The sequence below is a fragment of the Pezoporus wallicus genome, unplaced genomic scaffold (genome assembly GCF_028554395.1).
Source record: "Pezoporus wallicus isolate ANWC-B61680 ecotype Strahan unplaced genomic scaffold, APGP_CSIRO_Pwel_v1 contig_6665, whole genome shotgun sequence".
NCBI classification, from domain to species: domain Eukaryota; kingdom Metazoa; phylum Chordata; class Aves; order Psittaciformes; family Psittacidae; genus Pezoporus; species Pezoporus wallicus.
Window position 1 is genome coordinate 47,806 of NW_026636967.1, and position 25,157 is coordinate 72,962.

The 25,157-nt window shown below is 45.2% G+C and overlaps 1 protein-coding gene across 15 annotated transcripts in view; it reads left to right on the forward strand.

Moving 5' to 3' along the window:
* PACS2 (phosphofurin acidic cluster sorting protein 2) overlaps positions 1–25,157 on the forward strand; it is a 78,667-nt gene that overhangs the window by 47,799 nt on the left and 5,711 nt on the right. For 5 of the 15 annotated variants that reach the window (XM_057402379.1, XM_057402383.1, XM_057402392.1 and 2 more), the window contains 12 exons: positions 685–762; positions 1,518–1,639; positions 2,384–2,519; positions 3,184–3,288; positions 4,822–4,928; positions 5,638–5,792; positions 9,185–9,295; positions 11,361–11,469; positions 13,353–13,385; positions 18,575–18,617; positions 22,308–22,350; positions 23,325–23,460. In XM_057402379.1, the coding sequence (XP_057258362.1) occupies positions 685–762; positions 1,518–1,639; positions 2,384–2,519; positions 3,184–3,288; positions 4,822–4,928; positions 5,638–5,792; positions 9,185–9,295; positions 11,361–11,469; positions 13,353–13,385; positions 18,575–18,617; positions 22,308–22,350; positions 23,325–23,460 (1,178 nt within the window). The remainder of the gene's footprint in view (positions 1–684; positions 763–1,517; positions 1,640–2,383; positions 2,520–3,183; positions 3,289–4,821; positions 4,929–5,637; positions 5,793–9,184; positions 9,296–11,360; positions 11,470–13,352; positions 13,386–18,574; positions 18,618–22,307; positions 22,351–23,324; positions 23,461–25,157) is intronic. The other 10 variants (XM_057402382.1, XM_057402384.1, XM_057402387.1 and 7 more) reach the window with 8 other exon arrangements.

Below are 25,157 nucleotides of genomic sequence, written 5' to 3' on the forward strand. Positions count from 1 at the left end.
AGAAAACATGGAGGGGGGACATGTTTGGGGGTTTTGTTTTGGGGTTTTTTTTTGGTTGTGGTTTTGTTGTTGTGAGGCTTTTGTTTTCATTTGAGGGGGTTTTAATGTTGTGGGTTTTTTGGGGTTTTGGTGAGGTTTTTTTTTTTTGGTGGTGGTTTTTGTTTTGTTTGTTTGTGGTTCTGTTTTAAGCAATAATTAACTCAAGGGGGACTTCTTTAGGTTATGTATTGAATACTTGCTAGCAGTATGAATAGCTCCTGTTTCACATGTACTTGAAGTGGCTGCCAGGATGGGAGATGTTGCCTGGGAGCTTTAGGTACTCCTTGACACTGTTGGAGAAAGGTTTACCTTACTGCTATTGGGGTTCTTTTCATGCTGGCTGGGAGCAAACGCTGAGAGGCAGCTCAGCCCCTTTTTCATCTCCTCATGTGTGGGCATGTTAGGCTCATAGAATATCAGTCTTATTCCAGGGCACTTCCTTACCTCTACTGTGTATCAGCTACTGCTTTGCCCATCCCACACAGATGTGTTTGTTCCTGGTGTGACCAGGAAGCACTCCTGGTCATCCTGCAGAGCTGTGCAGTGTTTACACAGAGAAGTGTGTCTTTTTAACAGCCTGATCCAGAGAGCATGGCTGAAAGCTGTGCTGGTGCCATACCTCCTAATGATTTTTCTTCTCTCAAGCAGGTAGAAGTGCCTGAAAAGACAAAGAGTCTTGGAACCAAACATGCAGGCGACAGTGTTTCTGACACTGTCTCATATGTAAGTTGAAAAGACACTTTTTAATGTAACTCCTGACAGTTTGGGTGTCAGCTGTGAACTGCATTCTGTGCCATGTGTCAGTCTGTCCATACAGTTGCATATGCAACACAACTTAGTAACGTTAGCTGCAGTGAAGATAATGCTCAGCTCTTCTCCTGACCTTAATTGTTGGAGGTTCTTGTCCCTCAGTTTTTCGAAACTTAAATGCTGTACGTGGCCTTCTGCTGAAAGAGCCTTTCTCTTGGTTTGAGTAAGGCTGCCCTGAGGTATGCTACTGAGCATGTGCATTGTCCTGAAAAATATTCATTTTATCAGACAGAAGTATTACTTAAAGCTGAATTGGCAGAAATTGAGCTGATCCCGGGATAAAAATTGCAAAGCTCAAGGTGCTCTACTGTGGGTATGCAGTTTGTAACGTTTCTCCCTCTGCTATTTCATTTGGGTAAACTGAATTAATCTGCATTTCATGAGAAAACATGTCTCTAGCTTTGAGCTGGAAGAGTGCCTATTCCATATAGCATATCTAGGGACTTTATCTACCTCCATCTCACTTGTGAGGGAGGCAGAGCTGAGAACTGGGAGCCCTAGATAGCCAGTGTTGGCTTCTCCCCTTGGCAGTGATTAGCATGTCTGGAAGAGGAAGACTGTATGTGCCCCAGACAGAGAGAAGCTGGTGTGCCTCCTGCTAGCCCTTGTGGTAGTGAGACCTAGGGGGGGGTTTGTTCCTGATGAACTGGTTCCCTGTGTTTTTGCAGGAGCCTAACCAGCAAGCTGAGGTCCCCGAAGCTGAACTTCCCACACCAGATGTGTTTGTTGAGAAGCTCCCACCCAGCGGGAAGATCACCAAGACAGAGTCCCTCATTATCCCATCCACCAGGTAGAGTGGTGATGCAGCACTGCACCTGCTGCAGGGCTGCAACTCATTGCTAACATTTGTTCATTATGGCCTTAAGCTATTGACTGCAAGGACACCCTCCTTGTGTTCAAGCACTTAAGTGATGGATCTTGAGCACTTAATAAATGAATCCTCAGAAACCTGAAGGGCAACATTGCTCTGAGGTTGCTCATGTTTCCTTTGTTGTACCTACTCCATGTCCAAGGAAGTTTTTGTACAACTCTGGTGCTGCTAAGTCAATGTCTAATGCAGATTTTGGCCTTAAGGGTGGTTGTCAGGTCTAACTTATGTCCTATTGAACTTTCCCAAACTGAGTAGTAAATATGGGCTTAAGCAACCCCACCATATAGTTTCTACAGTTATACGCAAACAGATAGATGTTCTTTTGAAGAAGTATTTCTGTGCCACTTTTGGGTGTGTGACTGCTATTTGCTTGGCCTGGATCCTGTTATACTTGTGTAGCAATAGCAGGATGGCAGTGTGGGTCTTAGCATGGACTGTTGAAGTCTGCCTGGGACTCCTGGGATCAGGCTTTGTAGCTGTACTCTGTGCTCCGCGCTATCAGAGGCAGAATTAGCAGATAGATCTTAAGCTAACTCAGGTCTGTGTGCATGATTCCCTAATGCCTCCCCACACATTGTCGAGGTTGCCAGACTGGGTGATCTGGGATTTTGGGGATGTGTATATCATACAAGCCAGGTCTGGAACTCAGGCACATCTCTCTAGCAGGTCTGAAGGGAAGCAGACTGGACGTCGGGGAAGGAGTACATCTCTGAAGGAGAGGCAGCCTGTGAGGCCACAGAATGAGAGAGCAAACAGTCTGGACAATGAACGCTCTCCAGACACGCGGCACCACTTACAGGTGTGAAAAAGATTGCTGTCTCTCCAGCCGCTCATAGTTTTTTCTCTTCTCCAACTGTCTCCTGTGGTTCCTTTCCTTCTGGCCCAAGTGCCATCCCTGCTGGAAGAGATCTGGGCCCTGCAGCTTCAGGAAAGAGAGTATTTGTCTTGGCTGATACTGTACCTTACATCTTGTCCTGGGTTAAGCTTAAACCATGACAATTCAGTCTGCTGGGTTTTGCCAGCTTATTGCTTTGTCAGCCCACCATAAACTGAAAGCACTGGGACAGATTGTTATGATGAGAAATTAACAGGGCTGTGTTGAGGAATGACTGCTTTGAAATAAGGCAAATTGCTATGGATTCCAAAAGGGGACTGACGTGTGCAGTGTATATGTGCCATTCTTTTGTTAGCTGTGAGACACACTTAATCCTCTTCTTGAAGGAGATTGTTCCTAGCTTCTATGAATCAAAAATTCCTTGTGCTGCTGTTGGTATGAAGTGATATAAGTAAAAGTGAATGGCAGAAAGAGTAATGGCCAATGAAACTAAGGTGGCTAATAAAGGGCCTGCAGGGGAGCTGGGCATGCACAGCCACCTCTTACGAATTGTAAGGGCTTGAGCTGGTGGCTTGACAATTAGAGCTGACATCTCCTACTGTTCTCTTCTCTGTGTCTTTATTTCCAGATCCCCAGGAAAACGGTGTATGACCAACTAAATCACATCCTGGTTTCCGATGACCAGCTGCCAGAAAACATTATTCTTGTCAATACTTCTGACTGGCAAGGCCAGGTAAAGGCACAAGATGTTACCTGAAGCACAGTTCTTCACTGTTCCTCCTCAGGAATGGACAGGCCTTGAGCTCTACCACTAACCAAGTAGGTTCTGCTGCTTGGTTGGAAGAGCAGTGGTGGTGCGTGGGGGCTGGCAGCATACTAAGTGTTCAGTGCCTACAGATTGGATTTCATTTGACTGGGAGATGCTGTGGATCTTGTAAAGCTTTCCCACCTGAGTCTTCCAACAGAGTTGATTTTTTTTCTCTTCCATGAAATGCTGTTCCTTCTGGTTAGCAGCACACTGAGAATGGCTAGACCTTTGCACTCAAGAGCCTACTTCTCAACTGTGGTAGTCTGGGACAAAGGAAGCAGGGAGGACTGACCTGTGGTTTAGGCTGAGATTTCTAAGCACAGGTGGCGAACACAGGAGGAAATATTTCAGGTCAGCTCTGTGTTGCCTTGCACACACGCTTGTGATTCCTGGCTGCAGGTATGTCAACCTGTTTTTTCTGGCTGAGTGATAGTTGTATAAAGAGAACCCTGAGCAGTCCTTTCTTCTGCTGTCAAGATGGGGTGGTTTGTTACAGGTTTGGAATGAGCTTTGCTTCTTTTGGAAGCTTAGTCTGGGAAAGCAACAAGATATACATGGAAGAGGATCAATAAATGTGTGCAGGGTGACTGTGGCCTGTAGAACTTACGCCAGGCTCGTAGAGTTACATTGTCTGGTTTGGCTTTCTGCTTCTGGAAGAGCTAGGGTCTCGATGTTTGAGGGAGCAAAAATACCAGCTGAGCTACTGGTTCTTGTTTCTCCATACTTGGAAGGTAGAGAAATGCTTTCTGGAGATGGGCATCAGTCATTGTAGGTCATCTTCCAGTAATTCTAGCAGCTTGTGCTTGCAGTACCAGAGGACATTAAGGTAGCATTGGCTGGAGCGTACAGATTAATGGTGCAGAATTTGAAAGCTTGAGGTGATTGCTGAGTTTCGTCAATATTATGTCCATGTATACCTGAGGTCTGTGTTAACTTGGTTGTTTGCCATTAGCTGCATAGAAAGGAAACAGTCTCATGAGGAATGCATGTGTTGGTAGAACTGTTCCCTTTTTAGTGCTTGAAGGTAGCCAGAACATTGCGTTTGTTTAAGTCCTTTTGAAATCGGAGAGAAATGCTACTGCAGTTCCAGAAGCAGGTGAGTAGACAGCATCTGCTCTTACACAGTGCTGTCTGCTAGGTGAATGACCTGTTGCTGTACTGCTCCCTGCAGCCATAAACTATTGCTGTTATATAGTTGTCATTGCTGTGTTTTGGATATAGTGTTAGTGTTTGTCAAGAAGGTGCAATGTTTCCATTTTTCTAGAGGAAGATCTTTCCTTTGGCTGATTCACAAAGATGAGGTATTTGAGAAATAGCCATGTGACTTACAAATTCGTCATGGTGAAAGTGCCCGTGCTTGGGTGTGAGAATACCTAGGAGGCTAGGGGAGGCAGATTTTCTTCTTGTGACAAGCTGTAGCAAAAAAAAAGACTACAAAATGTTCTGTTCTTTCCTCAGTATCTGTCAGATGTCTTGCAAAAGCATACCTTGCCAGTGGTCTGCACATGCTCTTCAGCGGATATTCAGGCAGCTTTCAGCACTATTGTCTCCAGGATACAGAGATAGTAAGTTTTCACTTTGTCTGGTTTGTTGAATCTCAGCTCTAAAAGCACCTCAGCTCCCGTGCCCCAGTGCCCAGGGAATTCTCCTCCCAATAGCTGTAAAATATTTCTCCCTTCCAATACTGCTCCCCAGTTTACTCTCCTGAAGTCAGGGTTGTGTGACTCTTCAGCACTTGCCAGCCCTGCACCCTGTTGCTATTCTGCCATGCGTGTGAAGGTACATTTCTTTCATCGACACCAGTAATTTTAAAAGGTTGTGCTTTGGAGGCTGCCTCATGGGTCATATCCAATAAGCAGTAAAGCATACAAAGCTAATAGGTAGGTTTTTAAATAGTTCTTCCCACACACCCCCACGGTAATTCCCGGGTTACTTCCTCAAGGTATTCCCTAGATACCTACTAAGGGCTGTAGGTACCTAAGTATGTTTTCTGGCACAGCAGTTAGTTGCAGTAAGTACATTCTAATCTAGACAGTTGAGTCCAGCCCTTTAGATAATCCAGACATGTGAAAGAAGGACCAAGGAGGCCAATTAAGAAAGTATTGAACAATGTTGCATTTTATTAATAATGTTTGAAGCTGCTAATAATCACTGGTGATACTGCTTCATGTATTCTGCTCTTCCGCTGTAGTTGGTATTAAACAGGTTTGTTTACTTGTTCTGAAATGTCTGGTTGGAAGCACAATTATGAATGTTTCCTCTTTTTCTATCTAGCTGTAACTGCAATTCGCAGCCTCCAAACCCAATTAAAATTGCAGTGGCCGGAGCCCAGAATTACCTCAGTGCTGTATTGAGGCTCTTTGTAGAGCAGCTGTCTCACAAAACCCCAGACTGGCTTGGCTACATGAGATTTTTGATCATCCCTCTAGGTAAATAAGGATCAATTTTTCTTCTTAGAAAGATGAACGGGTTAAATGGGATGTGCGCCCTCAGGAAAAGCCTTTATGGAAGCTTTATCTTGGTATATGGCTGTTAAATGAGGCAAATGTCATGCTGTCGTAGTATTGTGTAACGCTTGTGTTGCTGCATTTGCATGTGTGAATACCATCTTTACTTTCTTAGAATCATCTCGTGTTTGCTGCATCCATTCTTGATGCCAAAGTGTGCTTGTAAGCATTTTGTTTTAAGCAAGGGGTTGAATACTTCTCCCATAAAGGGAGGCTCCTATGTATCTTTTAATTGCAGTAAATGCACAGAGTAACATTGTAGAAACTCTTTCCCTGGCTGAAATCTTAAATTCATTGGGCACTGTGTTTCCCAGAGCAATAACTGCTCTGGCTTCTCTGAGGCTGACACAATAAATGTTTATGGAGGAAGGGGGTTTGAAAATTTTTAAAGGCTGTGAAACTGCTGAGAGAGTAAATTATTCAAATTACATGTATCTTTTGACCTTTCCTTTACATGCTGTTCTCCTCAGGTTTTTCCTTCAATTTTCCAGCATTTTATCTCTGTCTTTCCAGCGGTCAACAAGCCTGCCTGGCTGGAAAGTTAACTCAGCTTGGACTGCATGTGTTGGAGGAAGCTGAGTGGACTGATGATAATGTTAGGGGTCTCGAAGTAGTTAGAAATGTGAGGAATGTTGTAGGAGTGAGGCCTGGGAAGCCAGGCAGTTACTGATGCTTGTCAGCAGGAGTATCTAAGCAGTGTTGGTGGTATGAGGGCATGATGTCAGAAGCCAGTCTAGTCCAAGGCTTGGATTGTGTGAATGAGGGACTTGGGTGATGGTGTTTGAGAATCACTTTTTCTCAGTATTTTCCAAGTCTTCTAGGTTTGTGACCAGATCATGGCAGTTGCTGTAGGAGTCAGAAGCTGCTGCCAGGCACCACAAACAGTACGGTTAGGCTGTTGATTTGCAGAAGTCAAATGAAAAATGCAGAGGAAGAGAGCTGAATCCTTCAGAAAGAAAGGCATTTAGTTTCCAGAACAGTTGGCAGGAAGAGAAAAGAGAGCCCCTTAGGGGGTAAAAACAAAATAAATATTTCTGCAAGGTTAAATGTGCTTTGAATGAGAGTCTGCTTTACCAAGAGCTTTGGTCCTTGCATGCTGTCTCCTGGCCTCAGAAGAAGAGTTTTCTGTCCTGCAGTCTTTAATGGTCTGAAAATATTCTCTCTTTGAAAGTGAAATACAAGATGTAGCCATTGTGTCTTTTGTGTTGTTTTTTTTTAAACTTAAAACTTTCTTTCAGAATTAAAAAAAAAAGAAAGTTACCAAAGCAGTTTGTTAACGGAACTGCTTCAGAATGGTGAATATTTTTTAAATGTACTTTAAATATAGAAACTTCTTTAACAGGACCTTTTCATGGAAGTCTGCTGTATTTCCTGGTCAGCTTTCTGGCAGTTCATAAAAGTGATTGAGGAGCAACCTCTCTTTTCTGACAATTAAAAAAAGCACCAAAGACAGAATGGTGACTGTGCCAGAAATGTCTAAAGAGAAAAGACTTCCTACTGTTAGCAGCACCTTCGAAGTAGGAATGGCAGAGTTTTTCCTAAGATGGTGTTACGTGCTTAGTTCACAACTACATGCTGCAAAGTATTTTATTAACAATGAGAAATGCTCAGTGTCTGTAAGCATCCACACTGGGAGATGCACTTCAGCTTCTGATTCTATGGCTGAAGGACTCCTTTGATGTCCGAACCAGCATATAAACAACTGAAAAGGGGCAAATAAAATAATACATAGGGGATAATTTTGGTTGGTTGGTGGATTTTTTTAGCATTTTAGTTAGCTCCCAGGGATAGAACTTCTTGGGGACCTCGAAGTCCCCAAGCACGTCATCAGTATGTGCTTCCAACTGCATCTGCCGCATGCAGTGTGTCTTCCCAGCATGTGGGAAGGCTTTTCCAGTGCATGGTGCAGAGCTGTTCCACGTGCACTGTTTAAAACTCCACTGAAAAAGAAATGATGGGTCTGAAACTAGCCATGATCAGTGGGGTCCAGGAAAGAACTTAGACCACAGTCTAATGACATCGAGGAAAGTTCAGAGAGACCTTCTGCTTGAACCTTTCCTGGAAGTCTGGAAATTAGCCCCATTTTGGAGCACTGCGAAGAGAGTTGGGGTTTTTCCACCATGAGCTTTATTTGGAGGGCGGTGAGTGTAGTTAAGCAGCTGGGTCTTCTTGGAAGTAGCTGTCAGGTTACCAGTTACCAGCTGATGACTCAACTGGAAGTCCCTGGAAGTGTGGCTTGATGTGAGAACTTGGTACGCAGGAAGGGTAAAAATGAGATGATTGGTAGGAACCCTGAGGCTACTTCATGGCTGATTGCAAATGTACAGGACTTTATGCCGAGTGTGACTGAATTGTGGAGACTGGAAGGCACAACTTTTCTCATGTGTTGAAAAGACTGGAGGGGGTAGTTGAAGAGTGGGTTGTATGGTCTGGGGACACATGTGGCCTAAACTGCAGGTGGGAAATCTTCACCATCTCCCAAGGCAGAGTTTGTCACTTAAATGCCTTCCCTGTCCTCCTCAGTATAAGTATAAAGTCATATTTCCATCCAGGGCTGGAGGCTGGGAACACAAACTTCATGCAAGGAAGTCTTTACATGTTCATAGAGGAGCCATAAGGCTTAGCCAGAGCAAGCAGGGACCTGGTGCATATGCCAGCGTTCACTGGGGGACTCTAATCCTTGCACTCTGCTTCCTGTTTTGAATTCCAACCTATTTATTAAACTTTCAGCCTTTCTCCACCAATTGAACAAGCCTCCCTGGGTTCTTTTTCCTGGTTGGAGACAATTGCCTCTTCTTGGTATTGTAAAATAGATGTGGTGTGCAAATGGTGTATGGAGGTGTTGTAAAACGGCTGTGGTGTGCAAATGGTATTTGGAAGAAGGCGTCTGACTCCTTTTGCAGAGGTGTCCTGGCTGCAGTGCAGGCTGTGGTCAGGAAGGGCTGCTGGGAAAGCCCCTTGCAAAGCTGCGAGACCAAGATGGAGAGCCATAGGGCATCCATGTCTTCCAGATCATTTATTTCTTCGGCAGTTTCCCAGTCCTGTTTTCTTTGGCTTTTTAAAATTTAATTTGGCAGGAGAAAGGGAGATGTCACTGAAAGGTATCGTGGTGTTAAAGCAGTCTCTCTGCTGGGAAGTTTTTTTGCATGCTCTTGTAAAGGTAAGGTGGACTAAATTACTTGGTTATTATGGAAGAGATTTATTTCTGGGGTGTCTAGTGTAGTTTTGATTTTGGAATTTAATTCCTTACAGATAAAAGAACACAATGTTTGGGGCTGGGAAGAACAGCTGTCATGTTTTCCTTTCTTTCTTAGGCTCTCATCCAGTGGCCAAATACCTGGGGTCTGTAGATTATAGATACAACAACTTCTTCCAAGATCTAGCCTGGAGAGATCTGTTCAACAAACTTGAAGCACAGACCACTGGTAAGACCATGTGTCTGTGTGTGGCCTGTGTGGGATGAAAGGCTTGAATGAGTAATTTCAGCAAATGTCAAGTAAATACAAGAGGAAGCAGACAAAGGTTTTTGTTCCTCTTTTCTCCCCTCTCCACCACATTCCCTTTTCAGATGCTGACCTTTGTATGTCCTCCATGTGGTGGTTTGCAAACAGGTGTTGGCTCCCAGAGGCACTAGTTGCCTCTGAGTCATGCTGGTTTTACCTACCTCAGGTTTGTTTTTTGATGTGGAGGTCTCATTACCAAGTTTAGTACATTGCTTTCTTTGGCCTTTCACAAACTGTCTAGCCTGAAAGGTTTGGAAAACTGGAAGCTCTTGGAAGATTATCTCCTATTAGTTGTGTGTGAAGATGACCTTGACATTTCTGAAGTCTGCTGGCAGGATCTTTCTTATCAAAACATTATTTTATTCTTCACCAGTGTTGTAAGACGGGAGCTGCCCTAGGTCAGATCAACAAGTTCCTGTTCTTATCTGAGTCTGTTCTAGGCCAGGATAAAGCCTCACAGTGTTAGTGTACTAATTTACTTAAAATATTAATGCTTACAGTTTTTCCATCCATTCCTTCAAGGACAGAAAGAAACAGGAGAAAGGAAGATTTGTATCTGACATTTAGGGCTACGTGAAGGCTTGAGTCTTGACTGAGGAGTCATGCCCTCATGGCAGTATATCCCATACAGAAATTTCACTAGAAGGAAAAAGCTTTGGAGATTTTGGATCACCAGGAGGGTGGGGAGGTTGTAGTGTGGTTCTCCTGTTGGAATTGCTGTGTGCCTGGAGCTCCCAGGATGCTCTTAGAAGTCCTCTAGCCATAAGAGGAGGCAAGAGAGACCTCTTCACAGGTGATTGTTCAGAGCTTTTTCCAGCAAATGGGAACTTGGCTGGACAAGTCCTTGGGCAGCCTGTTATAAAGGTGAAGTTTTAGCCTTGCTTGAAGCAAGATGCTGGACTAGTGGTCTCCTGGTATGCCATCTAACCTACACTTTTCTTTGATTCTAAGCTTGTGGAGGAGCAGATTTCTGGAACTGGTTTCTTTTCATTCCCTGCTGCACTTGGGAATGCAGACAGGTGTCAATATAGACTTATTTTTTGTGTCTGGGTTAGGAATCCTTCATTAGCTATACAAATCCAGCTTGAGAGCCATATCTGTTCCTTAGTTGGTTGTATGCTGCAGCCCTTATTTATTTGCCTGACTGCTATGAGGAAAATTCAGACTCATTTTTGTGTAGTCCAGACCTTTTAGGTTCTCCATTTTCATCTGTGCAGGGAGAACTGTACTTAAACACTGTAGTGGCATATGTTGATATGGTGAAGAATCCTAATTCTTCACAGTTCACAGTTCAAATTCAAAGAGTTTGAGTTAAAATGTCCATTAAGGTATTGTGGTGATATGTGCCTGGTGATACTCACTTGCATTCCCTTGATCTCAGTTGTGGCTCTTTGCTTGAAGCCAAAGAAATATGGAAGGCATTTAGGAAATGTCTTCCTGTCAACTTGAATTAAACACAGTCCCACAGATCTGAAGCGTACTTGCTGCTACACGTGTGATCTTTGTGCTCTTCCTACCCTTGTGTGGCTCTCAGTTTTTCCAGTTAACTCAGCAAGGCCGTGAATTCATTAGGAAATCAGGTAACTCAAATACTGGTGTGAGCAGAGCAGCTCACCAAGGCCCTGGAAGAGATGGCTAGGCATGTTCTTTAGCAGACACCTACAGTCAAGGTGCAAAAGGTCTAAAACTGACTCTGGGCAGGTAAGCACTTTCCAAAAAAAAAAGCACTTTCACAAATATAAAATAACCATAATACTTCAGTCAATAATGATGTGTACAGATGTCTGTGAATCCAGTGTGCCTTCCTAATGTTTTTACCTTGGTGCTCTTGTAGGATGTTTGCTTTTGGTCAGACTACCGTGCTCTGGGGTAGACTGCAGAGCTTCCTTCGGAAGATGAAGTTGAAATGCTGGCTGAGCAAATGGAGGACAGTGCTGGTGATGGTCTGAGAAGTCACTTAAATTACTTTGTCTTTGTTCTGTTGCAGTTCAAGAAACACCTGATGTTGTCTCCCGGATAACGCAGTATATAGCAGGTGCAAACTGTGCACACCAATTGCCCATTGCTGAAGCAATGCTGACATACAAGCAGAAAAGGTATGTCACTAACGTAATACTTACTCTCCAGAGTGAACATCAGGTTGAAAGCAAAGTGCTTTTCTCATCTTGTGTGCCAGCAGTCTTAAAGTCATTCCAAATTGCAAACACCCTAGGAGCCTTACAGTAGTCTGCACCCAGTGGTATGTCCCATTTAGATAACAGTGAATCTACAGCAGTGTAGTTATTTTAAGTGCAGTGACTTCTTTGAAGACATGAGAGGTTTGGGGAAGTGGGGACAAGGCAGGATGGGGAATGGACAGATTATATCTGCTTAGGTTCCAGAGATCTCTTACCACAGAGACATTGGGTGAGTAAGACTGGACTGTGCATTCTCACCCAAAGTATCTTCCATGAGATCTGGCCTTTTTATATGGGGGAATTGAAACACATTCTTTTTAGAGTGTAAATAGCAGAACTTCTCACAGGAGAGACAAATTCCTTGTTGATTGACAGTTGCAGACTACCAGGATTCCTACTGGGGAGGGCTGACATTCACCAGATTTTATTTCAACTTCTCTTCAGGGATAAACATCCTTAGGAGGGAGGATTGGGGTCTGAAAACAAGGTTTCAGAAGAATGTAGAGCCTCATGTGGCCATGGTCCAGGAAGAAGAGTAATTGTCACTGAAGGGCAGAGATGCATTGTTTCTGAGGCACAGATGAGAATAATAGACTCCAACTTACATCCCAATTATTTCTGAGAACAGGACAAAGGACTAGCAATCTCCTGTGAGACATGGATGCTGTTAATTGTTAATTACTACCCTTCCCATGCTATAGCTGATCTTTCATTTTTGGTCTGTCAATATCCCCCATTAGTGCCTCCTTTGTGTAAGAATTGGAAGGAATTAAAGGTGTGGATAGAGTCACTTTTTTCCCCTCTTTTTGGAAATGCTCATTGTGTATTAATTTTTCATTCCTGCTCTACATTGCTTTGCTGAAATGATTCAGTAACATTTAGCCCATTCTTCATGCGCTCCTAGGGAAAATATTTCCAGACTGACTAGTCCATTAAGAAGAGTGCACACTCTTCATGTGTTTGTGAACTTTTGTGATGTTAACCTGATAAAGGTGATGTTTGGAGAGCCACAGGGTACTTGAAGCACTTAGCTTCAAGCTTTCATTTTGTTTTTGGTGTGGAGACTTACCTTAGTTACCAGCATGGAGTTCAAACACCCTTAGTGCAGTCCATTCTGATGGCTGCCTTGTTCTTTCTCCACATCCTTTGGTTATTGGGTTCTGCACTGCTCTCCACTGCCTTCTCCATTCTGTTATAGGTTCATTTTTTGTCATTAACATACATTTAATCATTTTCAGTTTCTAATGTGCCCCAAAACCTCAGTTTGGTACTGTGTTGAAAAACTCTGAAATGTACTTCAGCAACACACAGCATTTAGCTCCCTAGCAGTGTGAATGACTGCTTAACCAAGCTAGGGTGATGACACATTTGGATTTTAGACCCTCTGGACTTGGTGGTACCATGTCTGAAGCTGTCAATAGACTTAAATCAGGATCAGACCCTGCAGATGGTTACTTGGAAGAGAGATTGCTGAGACTTGTAGTCAGACTTGTGGCACAGCCTAAAGTATCTGTTAGTTTCTATTGTGTCCACTTTAAAGTAATTTCTGCTTTCAGCTAAGTACCCTATGAGCGAACTGGAGTGTGTTAGAGGAACACGCTCTCCCATGGAGTGATGGGCAGTTACCTCCCCGTGTGGCTTTCTTTAGAACTGCAGCTCTCTGTCATTGGCAGCAGTTTAGGGAGTGTATTGTGACGAACAGCACAGAAATTGTGTCTCCATTAGCACAATTGAATTAATGCATCACTTTTCTGTAAGTATAATAACATATTTATCTCTTTCTTTGGTTGCTTTCTGAAAAGGAAAAAGAGCTTTCATTTTGATTTTACCTTAAGGTATCGGTTCCTTTTAGGTTCCCTCTCCTATCTCCTGCCTCTTTTCCCCCATGAACTTGTCTTTTGAGCCTTGTTTAACAGTTCTTGCAGGTCTGGGATGCACAATTTGTGCTTTAGATTAAATTCTGCTTGCTGCTTTGAAACTGTGGCATCTGCTGGCAGAACGTGTTGTTGACAATGACTGCTCTGCCTTTGGACCACACATACAGGTTCCCAGGTTGTAGATTGAATGGAAATAAAGGGGTTATTGAGAAAGAGTAGCTTTGAGCAGTAAAACACAAAGAAGGCAAAGGTTTTTTTCTTCCTTTCTTCCTAGTCATCAGAGAATATAGTGTAGCTCCAAAAGGATCAGAACTGAGCAAAGGCTTTTCAGTTCCCATTTGTTGTAACTAGAGTGCTGTAGATGGCACTCGGTGGCTCAGGGTGGGGTTCAGCTGTGCAGTGTCTTAAGTGCAGACCAGCAAATCTTCTTCCTCTCGTCTAAAAAATTGATGATTAGTCTCTTACTGGCAGGCTATGGGACTTCTCTGAGCTTAAGAAAGAGGAGACAGATGTGTGCTAGCAGTGGAGTTGTGCTCTCTGAGCTGCCTACAAGACCCCCCTGCTCTGCAGGGCCCCCTACTTCAAATCATATGATTATTGAGCATTGTTTATTTTGTCCTCAGTTCACAAAATTACTGCAACTCCCTCTCCCTCAAGGCCAGAAGTGAATACTGTCTCCAAGGCCAGCTTTCAAGGCAGTGGTCCATGTAGAAACAGCAGCGGTACCTACAAATTCATTGCAAGACAAATCTCCCAGTATCCTAGCATTTGCTCTGTTAAACAAGCCCTAGTGGTCCAAGGAAAGCCAAGCCAGCCTTTAGAACATAGCTGTATGTAATGAGCTGCTTTACAACTTTATTGCCAGCTATCCCTACTTTGACTTACCTCTGCTCTCCTTCTTATCCCTTTGTTCTGTTTGTCATGGCAAAAGGTTGGCGCATGTACTGCCTGTGATGGACTGCAATGGTGTGAAAGCTTTGTCCATTCTTTTGGAACATCTGCTGACCTTACCTGAAATAAAGGGGGCTGTCAATGAGGAAGAGGTTCAGAAAGGAAATGAATTGCCATTTCAGCTGCTCTGCATTACATTGAGTGACTGAGTTTGTCTGTGAGCACTGGGAGAATTACTGGTTACTGAATTGTCAAGAACACTGCAGTCTGGGCAACATCTGGGGAGCTGAGACCATAGTGGCAGAGGTGGCCCTCTCACTAGGAGGGGTGTATCATTGATGCTGGTATCTCTCTGCATTGCTTTCATGAATGAAACTTTGTGATATTTCAGATCTGAGACTTGACAGACACTCCTTCCCAGTGTGGCTGGATTTCTGCTCAGTTCTGTGAACCTGGGCTGGTGTCACTCACTATAATTCAGTGTCCAGCATAGCTCATGACATGTTGCTTCTGGATAGCCCTTGCACAAATCTGGGGAGCAGCATGGCTGTTGGAAATGAAAGCATTACTTGCTTTTCAGGGCAAGGGCTGGGTCATTTCCTACCTAGTTACACATTTACTAGCTCTTCACTCTTATGTTTTGTAGAGCACTTCCTCAACTCTTGCTCCCTGGAGCGTAAGTGCCTTGCACTGGGGGGTTGCTGGAGAATAGGAAACTACGTAACACTGTTTTCTGCCTGCTGTGTGTCTCTGAGGCTCTGCAGGGCAGCAGCTAGGCACAGTCGAGTCATTTCTCTTGAGTGCTGCTTCTAAAACACACCCTCCAGCAGCTGCTGAACATGGACACAGCTGGTGAAGATGGATCCTGTCCCTTCTCTGGTTCAGCAGTGCCCATGTCATCTGGCTGGTTGCTGCATGAACCTCTTTGGGCAGCTGGTGGGAACATAACAGGAGTTTACTTGTGCCCTTTTTCTGGCAGAGCAGTGCATAAGGGAAGAGTCAAAGCTCACGAAATGCTGGATGTCCTGTTGAGATATGTCCAGCCAGCTGTAGGAGCAAGAAGGGTGCTGGACGGGAGTTTCATGAGGAAGCAGAGAGGTGACTTGCCTGATGTGTCATGGGGACCTGGAGTTGTTCTGTCCTGTTGGAGAGTTTGATCACTGGACACTTGTGGAGCAGGGACAGTGTTAGCCAGCAGACAGTTATAGTTGCCCAGTGGGAAAGAAAGATGCTTCATACCAAAGATGAACCTTGGAGAGTTGTTGGTATAGTGCCTGGCCTGAAGTGGCTTAGAGGCCTGTTAGTCCTTCAGTAAAAGTCCCCTCTTTCCTGTTGCACCCCTGCAGCACTTGCCTCGAATAAAGGTAGTACTTGAGACGCTCCTGCTAGGAAATCTGTTTTGGGTTGCTTAAATTTTAAATAAAATCTTACGAAAAGGCTAGTAACTGGCATAACTGCTGTGACTGTTCAGTCCCTCTTACTGTAATACCCCAGTGCTTTGCAGCTTAGTTTGTACTTTTCCCCAAAAGTGTGAGAGTTTGTTATTTCTCATTGTCAGGTGGGTGACTTCTGGTGGTGTGGTGGCTTGTCCTTTCCAGGAGTCCTAAAACATAAATCTGACTGTTCAATCTGAATTAATTTCTTGTTGTAGGAATGGAACCTGCAAGTCCATTTCTGGACAGTTTACCTTTCAAGGATTGACTGCAGGTGATGGATTTTGCCCAAGCAAAAACACTGATTAGACTGCTCCCCATTCCAGATAAGGACTTTCTGTCTAGTCTCTCTGCATAGGTCTGGTTTTTGGTTTTCCTCAGAATGTGTTTGTGGGTGGTTGGTTTTTTTTCCCCAAAAATTACAAAGGTGAAGTATCAGTAATACTGTTAAATGTCACAAATCACAGTCAGGCCTGGCTTTAAATTACAGGTGAGATACCAGGGCCGTATGGATAAAATTAATGCCTTGGACATGGCTGGGGGGATAGGAGATCTCACAGGGAATCTGTGCAGCTGAGGTATAAGGTGGGAGACTGCCTTGTCAGAGACAGGGGATATTTTAGTTTCAGGGCTGTGGTAGGAGGAATAGAAGAGACCATCACCAAGGTGAAAGGACTCTGGATTAATATTTTGGGATCCCGAAGGACAAGAATCAGGAAAGAGCATGAAAGAATGGGTGAAGAACAAGCATGGTCATCTCAGCTTTCCTTTCATCCACATGAAGAGCAGCTGCTTTGATAAGCTGTGTTTTCAGAGGCACATGTGCAAGATCAGAGTTCCAAAGATGTGTGAAAGGACTAGACTAGCTGAGCTGAAATCCAGCTGGATTGCTTCAGGAACCGTCTGTGCATCATTGTGAGCTGTGATAAATGGTGGCTGAGCAAATTATTTATTTCAGAATTGTCCCTGAGCTCTCCTCAGTGGGAGTCTCAGCTCCCAGGGGGAACAAAAATTAGTTTTCTGCTGGAGTTGGGCATGGTTTGCTTTTAAGAGATCAGATGAAAGCCATCCAGTAGCTGAGATGCTTGGGAGACTATTGTGCTTCCCTCGTTTGGTCAGCAGGACTTGCTTCTGCCTGCTTCTCAGCCCATGGAGCTGAAGAAATGAGAAGAAAGCTGTTCTCTTTTTCTCCCAACAGCTCTGCATGTTTCTTGTTTCCCTTTGCAAAACTGGAGCTGGAAGTGTCATGTTTGTAGGAGATTTATTGCCAGGGAGCCTGCAGCCGTGTTTGGAAAGAGGCGACCTTTCTGGCTTCCATCACAGAATTGGGGACTTGGTCATTTTGTCATGTGCTTTGGGGGAAGAATGAAGGTGCGGTGCCTGAGTTTGTGAGGTAGGAAGGGATCAAAGCCCCTGGCTTTGCCTTAGGGATAGGTAAGCAGAGCTGAGACAAAGTGAGAGGCTGTTTACGCAAGCACACTCTGCTTCGGACCAGGAAGGAGTTCTGGCTGGGTTGTGTTTGCTGCAGTTCTATGCCACTCTTTCCATAGGGCTTAGAGGAAATTGTGCTAATCACACAATGGTTAGCAACCTTTGTGTATTTGATGCATTTCTGATCTGTGCTGGAAACAGCACAGAAATACCTGCTTTCCTGAAGTGTTTGTGCTCTACCCAGTGATATTCTGGGTGAAGAAAATGCTGGATGGTCTTTCACTGAACATTGCAGTGCTCCAAGCTATGAGGGATGCACAAGAGAAACATGAGAATTCTTAGTGTTTGTCTGCTTCCTACCTGTTTCCTGTGCTTGGCCACTGAGAAATGTTGTGTGTCTTGCCGATGTAGTCACTTCTAGTGCTGAATCGTAGTTCATGAACATGCTCCTGCAGCCCTCTCCTCACCCTGTGGGTCCCTTCATCTCTGTGCCCTTGAAGGAAGCAGAGGTTCTGCAGGCCCTCCCAGCAGGTCTTCCCCCTCTTGTCTTTGTTGGGTCTCTCCCTAATTCCTGCTAGGTTTGACTGTGGCTTTTGTTGCTGGCCCTTTTCCACCCTCTGGCTTCTGAATCCTGGGCAGGGCCAGAGCAGGAAGGGCTGATGCCTTCCTGCTTTCAAAACACGTGTAGTGTTGTCTTCAGTTGTTTCTGGGACATGGTGTGCATTTTGTTCAGTTTGGTTTAGCTGTTTGCAGTTCTCAGGTTGGTGTCCTGATCTACCCAGTGGGCTCTGGTGCCCAACCTCTCTAGTGTGCCTGTCTAGGGGACTGCAAGCTCCCAGTGTCAGGGAACATGTATCTGTGTGCATGAGTGTGTGTGCTTGTGTGTGTGTGTACACGTACTCGCTAGTGCTATACGAATAACCACGTGTCACAGCTTGTAACCCTGTGGCAGGCTAACTGCTTTAGCGATGCTGGGATATGCAAGGTATGGCACATGACTCCAAAGGTGGGACGCGTGAAGGCCAATGCGTGCAGAGCGCTTCAGGTACTAGTAAGTAACGCACAGTTCTCAGTGTTGTTGTGGCACAGATCCATTTCCTTGCAGTAGGAGGTTGTGTGTCTGTAATGACTGCAATGCCATTAAAGCATGTTTCTCTGTCAAGCGTGAGGGAGGGAGGAAGAGACCTTTCCCTGAGAGATGTGCCGTAAGCTGCGTGCTCTTCCCCACCCATGCAGATTCTTAGCGTGCTGGCAGGGGGCCTTGAGAGGAGACATTGGACTGGCGCTTGCATACTGTCCGTCCCTGCTGCATGCTTGAATGCAACATATGAAGTGAGTATTGTGTCCAGTGAGGAAGCAAGCTGCTAACAACTCTTTTCTCTTTGCCTTTAGCCCTGATGAAGAATCTTCGCAGAAGTTCATTCCCTTTGTCGGGGTGAGTGTTGTCTTAGTTATGCTGTCTCAAGCCAGCTAGAGTACATCCACAGGTGTTAACCTAAATATATCAGGTTTCTGGGGTAGAGCAGGAGCAGTGGGTGCTCTAAGGCAGAGTGTCAGCATGAGCATCTGATAGTTGATGCATCTGCCTGGGATGTAAGCAAGCCTGTACAATCCCTCAACAAAGTAAAGGGTATATTTTGCTTTCCCGGCAGGTGGCTGTGGGCAGCTCTGTGCTGCATGCATGTAGGCACTGAAGCAGGCACCATAGCCTTGCTCATTCAATGCAGAGAGGAAAGTGTGATGCTGAAGTGCTCTGATCCACAGCCTGTCTTTTGCTGCAGACCAAAGCACCTACATGGTGGAGGATTACTGCTGGGCTGCATGTGGAGGAAGGTGGTGTGTTCCAGGAAACATGATGTCAATATTGCCGTGCCCAGTATCGCCCTGGGTGATGGATTTGGCCGAATTTGCTATTTCAGTGTCAGTATTCTGTGTGTTTGTCATGAATGATCTCCAGTCCTCATTTACTTCTGGGAAGTGGAGAGTACTTTCCACCAAGGAGCTCATTTTATACCACTGTTAAGTTTGAGACTTGGGCAGCAGCTATTTAATGAATTTCATTATGTGAATATGTGTTTGGGATAGCAGTCCCTGGCTTTTCCTCCTGTCATTATCATTAAATATTCCCAACTCAGGTGGCTAAGCACAGAGTATGTAGGCAGGAGTGTGTGTTTCTGTCAGTATGTTTTGTGCACTTTGCCTTTTATAGCTTCCTTCCCCTTATTTGATCATGCTTTTCAATTCATTAAGTTTTAGGTATAAAGTCATTGACCTGTGGCCAAAAGGATTTTTCCTGACTGCTCTTCAGCTACTGGATGTCCTCGTCACAGTTTTTGCGGCTCTTTTGTAGCTTCTCTTTCTTGCATGCTGGCTGTCTTGTTCTGCCCCCTCTGTGTTAGGCTGACTTGTGTGCATTCCTATTTGTATCCCTGTTAGTGCGTCAAAGCTAATCTGAAATCCCAGGGTGTTTAAAGAGCTCAGTCTCTCTTGCCCTCAGGCTGACCATGCTTTCACTCTGGTGTTTCTTTAGAGTGAGAGTCTCTCTCTGTCCTGTTCGAGATGTCGACCTACTTTTATTTGCTGAAGGAAAGATGTCTTCTGCAAAAGCGGAGATGCATCTTCCTAATTTGTTCCCTGCTAATCAGCTTTGCTTTGACTTTGCCCATTCCATGAACTGTGATTGCTGCTGAAGTACTGGTGTTACAAAACAGCAGTTTCACCTTTCCCAGTAACATAAATATAAGCTCAGAAGAGCTTGGAAGCTCCTGGACTTGTCTCACAATAGCTGCTAGGCTCTGCAATGCTTTTCTCTGGGGCCTAGTTCAGTGCTATGTGCAAGAAAATGGGGCTCAGTGTTTGTCCAGTTGCTCAAAAACATTAGCAGTGCATTTCCAGTATGGATTTGATTGTCTGAAAGTGGCAAGAGTAAACAGCTCTGTTGTGTGCATAATGCTGCCAGCTCCCAACAGAATTTGTCTTGAAAGGACAGAATGGTGATGGGGGAAATCAGTGCTGCTTATTCTTGCTTCTGAAGTGTTCCTGACATAGTAATTCCCCATGAGACACATCTGAAGAGACTCTGGAAGGCCAGTTGCAGGTGTCTTACAAAGTCTGAGGGTGAACATGGAAGCTCTTCCCTGCAGCCTGCTGGAGCTGTTGGCAAAGGAAGTACAGGAGCTAGTGACATTTGGTTTTCTGACTCCTGATGTCTGCTGGTCTCTGTTGGCTTTTAGCGTGCAAAACCTGATGTCCTGCAGCTGAGCTGCACAGTCTGTGACCCAGGAGCAAGCAGGGCAGTGCTGTGCTGCTCAGCTGGGCTCTGGAGTGGTGGGAGTGGAGCCTCACAAGGGGGCCCATTTGCGTGTGAAAGCCTGAGTCTGGCGGTGAGACTGCACAGTTGTGCACCTGTGTTGTGCCGACAGCCAGTTGCCAGGGGAGTTAACAGGATGTGCCCTCTTCCTGAAGGCAAAGGAGGCTGGCTGCTGCAGCATTCCTGGATGGAGGCGTTGTTGGGACTGCAGCAGTCTCAAGTGCTTCCCTGAATGGAGGGAAAGGAAAGTATTTAACCTTTTCTTCCTTCCATGTGTCTGAACCAAGTGTCTTTAGTCAGCAAGGAGGAAAAGGCCAGAGAGATTTCCTGTCTGGCTTGCAGCTCAAGGTGGCTGGTAGGCAGTTTCCTGCGTTCCTTGTTCTTCCCCTAACTTCTGCCTCACCTCCTCTTGCTCGCAGCTGCTTACAATGTGTGAAGCATCCTCTTGGGGATTAACACATACAGCACAAATGGCTAACGAACTCCAGAACCTGATACGTTGTCCTTTGGATGGAGACTGGCCGAACTGAGCTGCAGCCTCCTTCTCCCAAGCCAGTGTCCCCTCAGGGAGCCTCTGCACACAATGCTGAGTTCACTATGGCTTTTTCAAGACTGGAACAAACAGAATCCACCAGAGAGCCTGACACCTCTCCAGGATCTGGTGTTGAGCGTACACCCCCCCAACTCCAAACTGTGCAAAGGTTTTGGCTTCTAATGATTAGGTTCTTTTACTTGATCCTATAGCACAGAAATGTGCTCCCTAGAGATGTGGTCTACATGTGGTCATGTCTGAACTTAACAATCTGCTGTTTTCAAACTAAAATAGACTGTATGACATCATCTTTTATTCTGAAGCAGGTTTTATTGACTTGAGATCCCTTTGCAGCTCTTTCCCATTTGTTAGCATTTATACAGGTAGACATTACTGCTCAATACAAGTTTCTTAAGAAGTTTCTTAAGAAGACCTTAGGAAGGGTCTCTCTGCAGTGTTGAGAGTAATGATCCCTGTGCACTGTACAGATGATTGCTACAGGAGGTCCCTGCTTTTATATCACCACGGGTCATTTTATCTTTCTAGGCATAGGGTGTCCTTGGGAGCTTGTGTTTTGTAGCATGCTCTGTTCCACAAATTATTGCCCATGGCATTTATTGTTAACCTAGCTGGTGGTTGGCCATATCAGAGCACATTTGTATCCTTATTACAGTGAGATTGGGATCAATATGACCTGTCCATGTGGTGGTTTATCCATGTCTATGCCCAGAGGCTTTGCTACAAGCTGTGTCTTCTTTGCCAGACACTTCCGTTGTTTAGAGACCAGAAAACTCTGATCAGAAAGTATACTTTGTTTTTGTGGTTTTCTAACAAACCCCAGCTATGCTGCACTCTAGAAGTGGTTGCACTGGTGTGGTGGAAGCAGTATGTCTGTAATTAGCAGGTGTATCAAAGCAGTGCTAAGGGGATATTTATGTTCCTTTCTCCTCCCTGTGCTATTCCCACAGGTGTCACAGGCAGGCATGGTAGTTGCCATAGCTTGGGACTGACAATGGGCTATTCAGAGCTATGCAGGTCTGCTACAGCTCCACAGGCTCTGTGCTGTCTTTTGTATAGGTCAAGGAAGGGTTGTGAGCTGGTACTGCTTGGCTGGACGCTGCTGGAACCTGCCTGGCTCTTAGACTTCACTTTTTAACATACTTTAACACTACTCTGACTTGCAGGAACAATGCTAGGGGGCTGTAGAGATGAGCTTGGTTTGGGGATGCCTGAAGTTCAGGGGTCTCATGTTTCACAGAGATCTTCTGTTTTGCCCTCTCTAGGTGGTGAAGGTTGGAATAGTGGAACAATCTTCTGCAACATCAGGTAACCAGCATCTTGTGTGTGCTCTGTGTCGTGCAGGTTGTGGGAGCCTGACTTCACAGGCTGAACAAACTTGTCCATTGCTGACATCTTGGCATTTTGTAAGGGGGAATTGGGTCTCACTACCTCCCAGTTCCGTTACCTTGAATCCCAGCAGCTGTCTGCAGAAAGAGAGGCCTCTCTCTTGAGAGAGGCCCTTTCTGTTGTTTTACAAGGAGCTTCAGGCCAGCTGAAATCCCCACACCCTCATCCAGGGAAGTTCCGCTTATACATGTACAAACACCAATTTTTCTTATGTGTGTTCTCAGAGGGGTGCAATCACTGCTGTGGTTATTTGAGGTTTCTGCTCCAAACTGGGGAGGCAGTTCATCGGAAGTTCATGCCTGTCTCCTTACGCTTCCTACACAGTTAGGGCTCAATTGCCTAATAAAATAAGCCTCAAACATGTGCCTAGCACTGGGAACTCCGGGATAGGCAACCAGTTCACCAATCTGACAACAAATTTAGACACTTTTTTTAACTGGAGAGTGCAAAGCTGAGGTACACAATACTGCCTGGTTACACACATGGACATGAGGTAGTGCTGTTCTGTCAATGTTTTCTCCTTCTTCAAATGCAGTTTCTAGTCAGGAATACTTTTTCCCTCATCTATTGGGATTGTTTCTTACATTACTTCACTATTAAACCCAGATTCCTGTGGCCTGGGTTACACATAGCTTTCTCTGTAGAGGCAGCCCTTCTGTGGGTCACTCTGCAGGAGCCCAGAGGAGTGTGAATGCCTGTGCCTGCCTCTTACCCAAACAGAAAGTCCCACAGTTTAAGTGTGGAGGCAGTCAGAAGTGATGGGCTAGCTGATCTCTGGATTGAGTCTGCACAAAACCTGCGCAGCAGGGACATGAGCAAAGGGACTGAGCTATCCGGTGTGCATGTGTTGTGCTGTGCGACGATCCCAGACAGTTTGACTTCTCTTCTGCAAGGTGACTCTGATGACGCAGCTCCCTCAAGCTCCAGTGTCCTTTCTTCTACCCCACCTTCTGTGTCACCTGCTGTGAAAGAAGCCTCCCCCACACCACCTTCCTCACCGTCTGTCACAGGCAGCTTCTCTTCCTCAAGGTAAAGCATGTTTTGTCTCCTTACAGCCCCCTTGGCTATCTTAACTGACATATATGTGAGAGAGGAAAAGTTTTGTAAAGAAAAACCTATAGATCTGCTGTCTTCCTTCCTAGCAAACACTTGAAGTTGTCACCTTTCCCTTTCACCTCTTTTACCCCTGGAGTGACTGTGTCTTTGCTGGCTGACTAGGAGCTGGGGAGGGCAGGGGGGATCTTGCACCTGTTGGAAAGGCTTTGCTTCTCAAGGGCAAACACATTTGAACTAGAAAGGGGGGCCTTGTTTCTGATAGTCTGGCAGAAACCCTGATTCTTATGAGCCATTGTGGCAGCCTGTTTGGGAAAGTTTCTATTCTCCATCTGTTGGTATTTTCTCTTTGAGACTAGATTCTCTTAGGGAGATATGTAGCCAAAGAAAATACTGATCCTAGCTTAATTCCTCGTGTTTCTTATGTTTTTAAGTATCAAATGAGTAGAAGGTCAGAGTGACTCTGTTAAATAAGCAAGCTTTTTTTCTGTGAGGGGAGAGCTGACAGGTGTAAGATAGCATAGTGGAATTGCAGTTCCTGTTTATGTGCATGCCTGAAAGCATATCACAGCAGGAGGATGACAGCACCTGTAGGCAATCTGAAGCTCTGGCTTAGCTAAAATTTTTAGAGGTGAAGGGAGGAAACCCCTATAAAACTGCTAGTAAAGAATTGCGCTGGCCAAGACTCTCATTTTGTTGGTGTGCAAAAAATTGGCGTAGCTATCTGTAATGCTTTGTGTGCAGTTCTGGTACTTGGAAGCAGATGGTGAAGTTAAAGGTTCTGGGGAGTTAACAGGGTCAAGAGGACAGAGCAGCAGCCTTGTGAGGGGAGACTAGAAGTGATGGACTCTGTTAGGGGGAAGGGGAGGAAAGAGGTAAGCCACTGAAGTTTTGCAAAATCACAGTGGTGGTGGGTTTGTTGCGTATCGAACTGTCATTCATCAAACCTGTGGTACAGGACCTGGGGGCACACAACGGCACTGTCAAGAGGTCACCTAAAAGGGAGAAGGGAAGGGACTTCTGCACACAGCTGGAAAGACATGTTGGGACCATGTCTGCCTGAGCTACTTCAGTGGCAGCTGTTTTCAGTAGATCAAATAGGAGTTAGGCAAATTCATGCATAGCAGGTCCATTAACGGTTACTACAGGATGATTCAGGAATGTCCCCTCTAACATCCGTAATCCTTTTGTCAGGCTGGTGAAGTGTAAGGAAATGCTCTGCAGTTAGAGACTGGGCTCACATGCTCTCCCTAAGCAGCACCTCGTTGTCCCTGGTGGAGACAGAATGGGGACCTTTAACCTCTGACTTCTTAAACTGGCTTAAGAGAGTTCCCTTTTAACAAGAGGAAATGGAAATGTGGAAGTCCCAGTTTAGCAGGTGCCCAGCAACCAGAAGGTGTTAACGGTTGTTAGCCTGTGCCAGGATGCACAATTCCCCAAGTCCTTCCTGTTGGTCCCCTGTGGTTTGATGGCGGGAGAGTCCCATGCCCCAGGCTGGTCCCAGCAGCTGGTTGGCAGTGCAGAGAGATGGGGACTGTGTTGGCTCAGAAGAGCCAAGCTGCCTTCCTAAATGTGAGCTCTCTGGGGGCTTTCCAAAGGTGGAAGTGGTTTGGGAGTCCATTCCCCCAAGACTTTAGGCTATTAAAGTTGTGAGCCATGGATGTGATACATCT